The sequence below is a fragment of the Volvox carteri genome (genome assembly GCF_000143455.1).
Source record: "Volvox carteri f. nagariensis unplaced genomic scaffold VOLCAscaffold_22, whole genome shotgun sequence".
Taxonomy (NCBI): domain Eukaryota; kingdom Viridiplantae; phylum Chlorophyta; class Chlorophyceae; order Chlamydomonadales; family Volvocaceae; genus Volvox; species Volvox carteri.
In genome coordinates, this window is record NW_003307565.1 from 1,415,804 (window position 1) to 1,427,042 (window position 11,239).

An 11,239-nucleotide genomic window follows, 5' to 3' on the forward strand; every position below is an offset into this window, starting at 1 on the left:
CCGCCAACAGCTAATAGACTTTTGCCCATTGTCACCTATTGCCCAATACTCTCTCCTCACCACCCCCCCACCCGCATCCCCCGCACCTACCTCACAGGTCCGCAGCCTGCAGGGCGGCGTGTTGGAGGGTGGCAAGCTGATCGCGAAGGGGTTCCTGCAGGGGGCCACCGGCATCATCACAAAGCCGGTGGAGGGAGCGGAGCGAGGCGGCCTCTCGGGCTTCATTGGGGGCCTTGCCAAGGTGGGGGGGGGCGCGTTGGGGGGCCGCGTTGGGGGGCCGCGTTGGGGGGCCGCGTTGGGGGGCCGTGTTGGGGGGGTTGTTGCTGGGGTTTTCTTCTGGGGATGTGTATGGAGGGAGCTGCGGACCGATGGCAGTGGAGGATACAGCGGCATGCCCAGGGCAAAACCCTGAGAACCGCACTGGCTGAGCTGCGATAAGGGAAACGTCCAACCAGGATAACGGTCAGCAGCTGTGTGGTATCTCATATTGACCAATTTGACAATGTGAAGAGGACATTCAGGTGCGTATATCATATCAACCGTTGTCTATTTTGAAGACGAAAGAATGAAGTCTCTGAATACCTGATTTAAGATTTTGTTGAAACGACGATTTGGTTGGGGATACATACATACATGCTTATATACATACATACATAATGCATATATATACGTTTTATGTATGGCAGCACCAGTAGTATCATGTGAGGCGATGCCCCCGATGTAAAGGGGGGCTCGCACAGTGTGCTGGACACCTGCTGCGAGGTGGAGCGGAAACAAAGAACTACGCACCACTCAGAGGACTTTCGATGTGAGGACGTCCGGCGCTTTCGCTCTGCGCTGCGCTCCACTCCGCTCCGCTGCGCTGCCGCCGCCGCCGCCGTTGTTGTTGTTTTTTGCTTTACACGTATGCTCCCGGTTTACGACGACACGCGACGGGGCATGCGACATACGACATGCCACATGCGGGTTTACTTACCTCCCGGGTTTATAAACCTTCATAAACCAAGCTTCCCTTCTGTCGGTATTTCACTGCTCCCCCCGGCCCCTTCCTTCCTGCTGCTGCTGCTCCCTCGGCCCCTCCTGCCGCAGGGTATTGTCGGCGCCGCCGTCAACCCTGTCAGCGGCGCCCTGGCGGCGGTGAGCAAGGTGACGGAGGGAGCGGACGCGACGCGGCGCAACATCGCGGGAGTCCTCACCGGCGCGGCGGGTGTACGGCGGGCGGGTGTGGGGCGCAAGCGCCTGCAGCGGGCGTTCACGGGTAGGGACGACACTTGCAAAGGAACGCACAGGGGGACTTAGTTGGCTTAGTTGGCTTAGACTTAGAGTTAGACTTAGACTTTGGAAAATGGTAAACAGCGGGCGCGACACATGACTAGAGGGCGGGGAGGGCGGGCGGGGGAGGGGAGTGAGGAGACCGGCGTTTCCCCCCCCGCGCGTCTGGCGGGGTCGTTAATGAGGGTATGTATGTATGTATGTAGGGGTGCGTGTGTTTCAAAATGATCTTCGGAGCCCTACGATGAGGGGGCAATTTCGATTATGGTGATAATGGTACACGAACCTAGATAGCTGTATGCGTGTGCGTGTGTGCATGTGCGTGTGTGTGTGTGTGTGCGTGTGCATGCGTGTGCCCGTATGTGTGTATGTTTGCTTGCCACGAATCGACGCACGAATCACTTGTTGCCCCCGTCTGGCTCTCTACTCGGGAGGCCCCATAACCCGCGGGTTAGCTTCCGTCTGTCACTTTCCTCCCCTCGCCTTTGCCTTCCGCCGCTGTTTCCTAATCAGGAGACAACGTGCTCCGGCCCTTCAAGCTCCACTCCGCTCTGGGTCAGGCGCTGCTGTACTCTGTGGCAGCATGGACAGGTCCCTCCAACCCAGCCAGTGGGAATGACCCACGGGTCGCTGGTGGCGGCGCCGGCGGCAGTGGCCTGCTGGGCCTGGGAGCGGCAGGTCTAGGGCTCGTGGGAGCGGCTTTGCCTGGGTCGGTTCGCGGTGGCGCCGGCGCTCGTCCAGATCTACGACAGGACCGGTACGAGCAGCATTGGATATTACCTGGGGCAGTGGTGCTGTTAATCACCGACCGGAGAGTGCTGGCTATGAGGGCGGCAGGTGAGACGAACGAAGTGCCTATGGGGCACGGGGCAGGGTGGGGGGGTGGGCGTCTGGGATAGGAGTGGGTGGAAACCCCACAGTGTTGGGGTTGGGGTTGGGGTAGTTTGGGGTACGGATGATGTGTGCATATGGAGTGGATATATATGTATATATACATATATACATATATGTGTGTGTATAATTTGTTTTATTGTTTTATACAGCCCGAATTGTCGTTCATACCACCTTTTCGTGCGCCTGGACAATGGTATGGTAAGTTCGCGCCCAGGCTTGGCTGACCCTGTCGTTCACGTTCATGCAACCAACCAACTAACAAACCACAACCGTTATTGAAACCGTCCCACCTTACGTTCACCAGCTCATATGTACCTGAGTCATTTGGGGCAGTCATGTAGGACACCCAATTTTGTGTTAAAACCAACTAACCAACTAATTAACCGACCGTTTCCCTATTCCGCAGAGTTCTGTGCGTTGCAAGAGCGCGCTCTGGCGGGCGATATCGCCCACGTCACCGACGTCCCCGTCAGCGATGCTGTCGTACTGTGGCACCTGCCCTGGCCGGAGATGCTGTCTGCGGAGCTGGCCTGGTTTGAGCGGCCGGACAGAGCTGCCGCTGAGAGTGCCGGCAGGTTCCAACAGCAACAACAACAGCAGGGGATGTACGGCGGTATGTACGGCGGCGGCGGTGGCAGCGGCGGCGGCGGTTACGTCCGTAGGTCAGCTGCAGATGGGTTGGTGTTGCACCGGAAGCACAAGTCCGAGGGCGACCGGTTGTATTACGAGGTGCATTGCACGTGAGTGGGTGCACATAAAACATGAACGGGGTTTTGGGCTTGTTGGTTTTTTGGTTTCGGGGCTGGGCAACTGCGGGCCTGTTGTGGCTCTGTCGGGGGTTTCCAATGATTTGAGCCAGAGTGTTTTGGGCCATCGGCTGTGCTGGAGCGGGATGGCAGGAGATAGAGACGAGGGAGGATACCTTCTCGACTGGGGGGGGGAGAAATTTTGGGATTGCTTTTTGGAGTTATTTTTTAGAGGTTTCTTGAGTAGTTGCCTGCCGTACCACTTAGGGGTCGTACAGACGGAGGGGTACCTGCAGGCAGGAAAGTTGTGCTTGCTTCCGTGGGAGGTCTTCGGGGGCGAGCCTGGTTACCGCCGGCCCCACCTTTTCCTTTGCTCCATATCCTTTGGAGATGGAATTGCTTTTTTTATTATAAATTGAAGGAGATATAATCGGCCATTTATCCTCCAAGAGAACTTTTACGATTTTGAATTTAATTTCCCCATCACATCCTTCTCACACTTCCCTCCGTCCCCTATTTCGGTCGTTTTGGTCAGTCCTGGCAGCGCTATGGCAGCTGAGATCCGCAACCGCCTCCAAGAGGTGCGCTACCGCTGCTACCTACTGCCGCGTCAACAGGAGAGGGGCTGGCGCGACAGCCAGCCACAGCAAATGCAACTGGCGGCGGCGGCCGCCATGGCGGCGGCCGCGGCCGCCGCCGCCGCTACCACCACCGCCGCCACCGCCGGCAGCCGCTCCGCGGCGGCGCTTCCCACGTCGTCGGCTGCGGCGGCGTCCAGCGGCTCGGTGAACCATTACCGGTCGGGGACTGGAGGGCCCGATGTCGTACTTCCCGACACGACGTTAAGTCAGGACTTCAAGCTGGTGTGGGCGGCCACGGGCAGCCGGGCGTCTGGTGGGCGGTCCATGTCGATCTGGCGACCCGTGGGTCCGCCGGGATACGTGGCGCTGGGCGATGTGGCTGTCACAGGTATGTACGTATGTATGTGCGTATGCACATGTGTGTACGTATGTATGTATCCATGCATGATATGAATAATGAGCAGGCCGGTGAGCTAAGTAAGGATTGATCAGTTAACGCCACAGCGCAATCTTCCCGCCGCATCCTGTACAAACAAAAGCATTACATGCATATCGCCAGTTAGGCCATTTAGGCCGTATAGCTAGTGTGTGCTTGGCAGTGCAGTGAGGCCCGCAGCAGCAGCAGCAGCGTTGTGCGGCGTTGTGCGGCGGCTGTCAGGGCGCTCGTCAGGGCGTGTTGCACATGAGCCGTCACGTTCGGCTCGATTGTGTTTATTGCTACTCCTACTCCTACTCCTAGACCTGCACATGTATGTACGTATGTATGTAGCTATGTACTTACTGCTACTACTTAAGCTACTGATTTCTACTGCCAGCTTTCAGTTTCCATTCCGCATAGGCCATTCCGTTTATGCCTTCCGTGCTCCGGAACCAAAAGCCATAATCCTCAACCTCACCTGTCTCAACTGAGCCCCCAAACCTCCAATTCCTGTAAAATGTCAGGCCGGGAGCCGCCACCACGACCGGTCCGACTCTACAAGGACTCCCCCGCCCTCGCCGCCGCCGCCGTCAACGCCAGCGGCAGCGGCGACGCACCCGCCTCCGAAGCCCCTCGCCTTGCCCCGCCCGCGGGCTACAGCCTGCTCTTCAGGGACAGCGCCCGGCCGCCCCTTACTCTTTGGCGACCCGAGCCGCCTCAGGGGTATGTGGAGATGGGTTGTGTGGCATGGCCCGAGATCGAGGAGCCGCCTCTGGGCCTGGTGCGGTGCCTTCGAAAGGACCTGGTGGGTCCAGGTCGGGTGTTCGACTCGCCTGTGTGGGCTGGGGGCAGTGGGGACAACCCCTACTGGAAGGTGAGTATGTGGCCGGTGGACTGCCCGGCGGGGACGTTTGTGGCGGTGCCGTTCGAGGTGTCGAAGAAACCGACACGGGTCTTTGAGGCGGTGTTCTGAGGGGTAGGGGGGTGGGGGGGGTTTGGGAGGGAGGGAGAGAGAAAGAGCTGGAGGAGGGAGGGAGGGAGGTAAGGGGAGGAGAAGTGGTGGGGTAGAACATGCGAGTATGTTGGCAGGGGGAAAATGGAGGATGTGGGAGAGACGTTTCGTCGGCTCATGTCGGCTCATGAATTCAATTGTCTGGCTTCTTCAGTGCACTCTCGGCATGCTTAGGTGTGTTGTGTTGCGTTGCGTTGTGTTTTGTTTTGCGTTGTGTTTTGTTGGATTGGATTGGATTGGATTGCGTCGAGGCGATGTTGCCGTGGTTACAGCCGTGGTTGCAGCCATGGCACTGCTTGGTTCACCCGCGTGTCGCTCTGTGCGTGTGTAAGCGAGTGTGTGTGTGTGTGTGTGCGCACGGGGGTTGCATGACGCGTGTCGGTTGCCGGCGACCTGGCTGTAGCTATGTATGTATGCATGTAAATGTATGTAGCTGGGCGGATGGGTGCACTGCGGGTGAACAACGTTACTTGCAGTTAAGTAATTGCGAAATACAGACAGATAGATAGGAATGCAGACAGAAAGACGGACAGACAGACAGACAGACAGACAGGCAGACAGACAGAGAGACGAACCGGCCTGATCATTTTTTGTTTTGGGGACTTTTGAATACATGATGAGCTGTGTTCGGTTGCTGATATGTTGGACCGGTAGCGATAGGTTAGGCGATAGGTTGGGCGGCCATCAAGGTAGGGAAGGCGACTGGGTCCCCCGCCGCCGCCGCCGCCGTCTTTGGAGGACGTCATCCGTAGTAGCTACAGCGGTCATATGAATCCTACTGCCATTCGCGATGGTGGAAGTTGAGATCTAACCACGCCGGCGATATTGTTAGGGCGAGTAATGATGGAGGCGGTGATGTGTGGAAAGGCTGCTGTGGTGTGCTTATGCAGTAATAATAATGTCTTGTGCGAAATTATGTAATTGTAGAAATAGCTGCAATGGAATGGCAAATAACCCTGTGTTCGTGTATGTGCATGTGTATGTGCACGACCGCACGTTGGAGGCGCGCTCATGGACATGGCGGTGACTAAGTTCCACACTTCTGCCGTCATTTTATTTGCGCATATGTTACAAGTTACAAGTTCCGTACACAAGTGCGGGGGTGTCCGTAAAAGCCGGGGAAGGGGGCCATGGACGGTAAATCGTTGTTAGTGCGGCTACGTGGTGGACCACCATCGCCCCCCCTCGTCCGCTTCAGCACGCAGCGCCTTAAGAGCAACGTGCCGGGTCTCCCAGACTTCCGAGAGGAACCTGGCTAGCGCCAGGGGTGGGGCCTCGGTCATAATCGTGCGCATGTTGCGCCCTTGAAACGCGAGGTCACGTTCGTATTTAGCCCGTGTACTACTTGCGTACGCGGGGCTTTCCACAAAGACATGCATTTCGTCTTCAACCGCCCCGCAATCACAGAGCCTGCAGGTGCGCGCTGTGCGCTCAGGGCCGTTAGGTCGGTTAATCGCATATGCATGGGCTGCGGCCGAGTTTGGAACCATTCAATTTCCGTACCACCACAACTCAGCTAATATTGTGCCTCATCATCCTGAAAATTAAGCAACTAAACGATGGCGCACAGCAACTGCGTGACGACCAAGTTATGCGGCTACCTTAAGACACGACAAGATCTGAACTATTACTACAGCACTAAACTCAAGATCTTCAATTATCTAGGAGTTTCGCCGCCGCAACCTGCGAGCTCATCAGGTAGACAGCAGCTGCACTAAATGCTGTCAAAGGTGACAGTGGATACAACCAACTACGAAATGCTCACAGTTCTAAAACGTACGGAATACCGCACCTCTGACATCATGTGTACTACAGCTTGCTTTTGCTTTGGAGAGGTGCTTCAGTGCCTAGCCGCAAGTTGTATAGTATCATCAAAGGATGCGAAGCTGTGCTATAGACGAGCTGTGCGGATAGGTGAGCTTTGCTATGCATGTAATAAGAACGCAAGGCACAACTTGGTTTGCCATTCGCACCTGAGACCTGCAGCGGTGGGAAGATATCTGTTACTGTGCGATGTGACAACCGCACGTCGTGTAGTTAATCCCCACTGCTAGGTTCTCGAGTCAGTTAGGGTGCATTTCCAGTGCGGAGTAAGGCCGGGGATTAACCCTCTGTCCTCCATCGATACTTGCTCAAACGGCCAAGTTGTTGGCAAACTTACCTCGCCGTTTCAACCTTTGGTTCCCTTATGGCACAAAACTATGTGGTAAGCTCGTACCAAGGACTTCCGTGCCCTAATCCCTGGCCTTAATCCGCACTGGAAATGCACCCTTATTCATAACTAAGCGCGCCACAATAAAGCGCGCCGCGACGCAGCGCGCATCGATGAAGCGTGCCACGATTTTATGTTATATATTTTACATATTTTCGCCTGCCGGCTCCTCGGGTGTTTGAGGAGTGTTGAAATGGGAGGTGGCCCCCCATCATATGGACAATGTAGGACGTGATAAAATCAACTTGCGAGCTAACCAGGAACTAAGTTGATGCGCCGTTGATCCGCTAGATTTGGTTGGATGCTGGTGGTGAGTTGCCGAACCCAACGAATACATTCTGAAGTCGGATGGGGTGACGGATTAGGGTGCCCCTCTAGCAGGGGAGAGCAGGGACTGCCCCGGGAAAGGGGGCCGCTAGCGAAGTTAACCACCCTGTAACAACATACATATTTTCAAATCGGGCGGCTCCGCTCTCCATTATTCCCCACCAGCAGTTCGCGGCCGCCGCGCGACTTGAAAATGTTTTACAACGCCCACCGATATACACATTATTATAACCGATACGAACCGATATGGAATTGAGGACCAATAATATAATAAGGCCATGCCATTCAGGGAGGAGTTGGTGAAGCAACCAGCCACCACAAAGCAAGGACGAAATGGCAGAACTTAGCCCTCAGCCAAGCCCGGGCATGCCAGCTTTGCTCTCGAATTCGGAGCTATGTTCCTTAATAATCAGGCTTCCCCACAATCGACTAGTGACCGACATAGTCAAGATTCTCCGATCCAGGAAGTTTGGATATGCTTGAACCCGCAGTCGGCTAAAATGCATACGACTACTATTTGCTCGCGTGATTGGCTAAAATATGTCATTGATGACACGCTCGGCTACGTCGCCGCCGCCGCCGCCGCCGCCGCAATTACCCCTTGATTTCTTTGTCGATATATGCCCATCAGCAGCCTTGATTGCCACCTTTCCAGTACCTTTGTACCTACCATCATTGTCAATCATGTGATACGCCATCGTCCTAACCATCAATCTCAAAACTTAGCTGTTGCATTTGCTCACGATAACATTAAAGTAAAAAATTATAGATTCCGCCGCGCCAAAACAAAGCCACCTATAGTGAAGAAGGAGGATGTTCTTGAGCGATATGGGGCAGTGATGAGCGGCGTTTGATTACTCCGGTAGCCTTGAGCGGGCTCAGAGAGGGCGGGTTACCGAGGGTTCCTAACGGGCATTACGGTAACGTGTTGTTAATCCAAAGCTTCAAGAAAGCAAACAAGACAACGTCGTCATCGCTTTTCTCCACGTATATGTACGGCAAGTGCGGGCTACGTAGCGCATCATCATCACCAGCATCACCATCGCAGACCATCGAGCCATTGACGAACGCCGGCGGCGGCGGCGGCGGCGGCGGCACGTCAATAATTTGTTATGGTCCACTTACGTAGTAGTGTATACATCGCCGCCTGCTGCATCCATCCTGCCGTACATACGTACGTACCAGAATGCTGTTTGGCTGCTGCATGTGAATTTGTATTTTGTATAACAACACATAATTGTAAGCCGCGGCACCGAGATGCGCATAATCTAGCTGCTAGATAGCTAGACGGAGGCTAGGCTACCCCCGTCCGTCATCCACAGCGTTAACACGTAACGCTAGTTCTTCAACCTACCCAACCACAGTAGCGTCGCCGGACAAGAAGCAGGATCAGCAGCTGCAGCAGCAGCAACAACAACAGCTGCTGCTGCTGCTGGGCCACTGCAAACTAAACAACGCAATTCTTCTTATATACCCTGGCGCATCTGGAAATATGCATAATATACAGTCGTCTCCACTTCTTCGTTACGTACACGGAATAAGTGCGTACGTATGTACGTATCCAAGCAAGTGATGAACCGGATTGCTCCCACATACATACGTGTGTGTGTGTGTGAAGCTGCTGGCTGCTGTTAGCTGCTGCTAACCCGGCTATTCCTGCTTAAATGCCATGCCGGGAGCGGCGGCGCTCGCCTCGAGGAAGCTGTTTCGAATCTGTTGGGCGATGTCGCCGACCCCGCTTGGCGAGTGGTTGAGGAACAAAGTGGAAGCTCTGCTGTGGCTGCCCACGTCCTGCATGTATGTATGTATGTATGTATGTATGTATGTATGTATGTATGTATGTATGTATGTATGTATGTATGTATGTATGTATGTATGTATGTATGTATGTATGTATGTATGTATGTATGTATGTATGTATGTATGTATGTACGTGTTACGTACGTATTAGGTAGATACAGACAGGTGCATACGTACATACGTACATACGTAGTGGATTTCTGTTATTATTTCGAAATAATAACGAATTCGTGCTACATGTAAAATCAGATGGAGCTATACATATGCAGCAGATATATGTATGTATATATGTATGTATAGCTGCCAACGACGTACGGTATCTTTGTCAGGAGCCGTAAAGTAAATTATGCACGCATTTATGCCAGCTATGCAAGCGCTGGCAGCCATTATATAGTACATGTGTACTACTATATATGTATATATAATACTCCTATTCATCATGATGGCCATATGTATGATGTGTGAAACAGGGGGGTCATATCTTCACCCGGCGGCCACTACCCTGCGAAACCCTGCCTTCCCCGGTATTTCGGGGCACCCTCATCTAGTCACCCTAGCCAATTTCTCAGAGTGGATAGCTCAGGTTCAGCACCCACCACCGGCATCCAACGGAATCTGCCAACGACGGCGGCTCAACTCCATTCCTGGTCAGCTCGCAGGTCAACTTTATCCCAGGTCACCACCGTCCGTCAACTAGGGGCAAAATATGCATATGTATGTATGCATGTATGTATGTATGTACGTATACGCGTGCTGTGCACCGCACATACATGCATACCTGCGGACAGCGCACACAACCCTAGCTACTGTACATCTGTACTAGATCTTGAGGTGCATATGCATGATTGCGATCCATGAACGACACGTCACTACATTCGCTCGTACACATCTATATACGACATCGATGTACCACGGACAGCCGTACCTTGAGTGTGTCGAAGTACTGGGTAATGAGCATTAGGGACAGCACCTCACGCGAGGAGACGCTCTCGACGCCGGTCTGCGTACGGCGAGTGTACGGCAACAGAACCAGCTAAGATTTGCAAGTGGGGTGGGTGCGTGTGCTGGTGCACAGTGCATATGTACGCAAGTGCAAGCGCATGAAAGTCCGTTGGTCTGTAGGTCTGTCGGCGTATGTGCAGATCTGAAGAGAAACGCATTCCATGTAGCAACAGCAGCAGTAGCAGCAGCGATAAATGCCCACCACGTATGATGATGCATGTACGGACTCCACGGTGGTCGCTTTATGATCTTAGCTAGCTCTCATCACCCCATACCCCACGTGCGTGCACGTGCGTGCACGTATGTATGTTTTATGTATGCATGTATGCATGTACTATGCACAAGCAGGTAATAACAAACGGAGACATACACATGTACATACATACATACATACTCGGGCAGTAGTGGACTTCTGGGCGCGCTTGCGCTCTTTCACCGCGCTTAATGTCCCAAGGCGGGGCTGGGACGGAGTGGGACCCCACCACCCGATCCTGTCAATCGTCGGGGGAGCACTGCGCTGCGCGGAGGCGGTGGACATCACGACCTAATGGTCAAGCGGACGCGGCGGGAGCTGGAGTTTAGGGGATAAGGGGATAGGGTGTCGAGGCGCGGAGGGGGGTTTTGAGGTGGTGGGGGTGGTAGGGAGGTCGAGAGGGAGGTTGAGGGGATAGGTTGCGAGGGGGGCGGGATCAGGGATGGGGCTTGGGGGGGTGCCGCGCAAGGGGACATGGGGGAGGGAGGGTTTATTTGCCTGGGGGAGCCGTACCGGCGGAGGGGGGGGAGACCGGGGAAAGGGCGGGGAGAGCCGGGGGGGGAGGGGAAGAGGTAGAGAGTACACCAAGAGGATGTAGGGTTGAGGAGTGGTGAGTGGAAACAGGTGGCCGTAGCGAGGGCGCGGATGAGGGGGAGGTGGGCACCCAGAAGGGGGGGCCGTACTCGAAGGTGCGCGCGTGGTGCAGGACTAGGTTCTTCAGG

At 54.6% G+C, this 11,239-nt stretch overlaps 3 protein-coding genes across 3 annotated transcripts in view; 1 reads left to right on the top strand and 2 right to left on the bottom strand.

Moving 5' to 3' along the window:
* The window catches only part of VOLCADRAFT_105023 (uncharacterized protein), a gene marked incomplete at its 3' end in the record, with an annotated part of 45,611 nt that extends 40,727 nt beyond the window's left edge, over positions 1 to 4,884 (top strand). Inside the window, exons 60-67 of the mRNA XM_002951135.1 lie at positions 98 to 241; positions 1,090 to 1,258; positions 1,786 to 2,109; positions 2,573 to 2,741; positions 2,829 to 2,906; positions 3,448 to 3,493; positions 3,530 to 3,881; positions 4,436 to 4,884. Of these exons, the coding sequence (XP_002951181.1) occupies positions 98 to 241; positions 1,090 to 1,258; positions 1,786 to 2,109; positions 2,573 to 2,741; positions 2,829 to 2,906; positions 3,448 to 3,493; positions 3,530 to 3,881; positions 4,436 to 4,884 (1,731 nt within the window). The remainder of the gene's footprint in view (positions 1 to 97; positions 242 to 1,089; positions 1,259 to 1,785; positions 2,110 to 2,572; positions 2,742 to 2,828; positions 2,907 to 3,447; positions 3,494 to 3,529; positions 3,882 to 4,435) is intronic.
* Positions 4,885 to 6,080: 1,196 nt separating this feature from the next.
* VOLCADRAFT_105024 (uncharacterized protein) lies at positions 6,081 to 8,338 on the bottom strand (the record flags this gene model as incomplete). Its single annotated transcript, XM_002951210.1, has 3 exons — positions 7,625 to 8,338; positions 6,897 to 6,903; positions 6,081 to 6,333 (listed from the first exon to the last, which is right to left on the bottom strand). Exons 1-3 carry the CDS (start codon positions 7,740 to 7,742, stop codon positions 6,081 to 6,083), a joined length of 378 nt encoding a protein of 125 aa, XP_002951256.1. The 5' UTR covers positions 7,743 to 8,338.
* A 774-nt stretch (positions 8,339 to 9,112) lies between these two features.
* VOLCADRAFT_81406 (uncharacterized protein) overlaps positions 9,113 to 11,239 on the bottom strand; it is a gene marked incomplete at its 3' end in the record, with an annotated part of 19,761 nt that continues 17,634 nt past the window's right edge. Inside the window, exons 11-12 of the mRNA XM_002951211.1 lie at positions 10,188 to 10,250; positions 9,113 to 9,253 (exon numbers count right to left, since the gene is read on the bottom strand). Coding sequence (XP_002951257.1) covers positions 9,113 to 9,253; positions 10,188 to 10,250 — 204 coding nt within the window. The remainder of the gene's footprint in view (positions 9,254 to 10,187; positions 10,251 to 11,239) is intronic.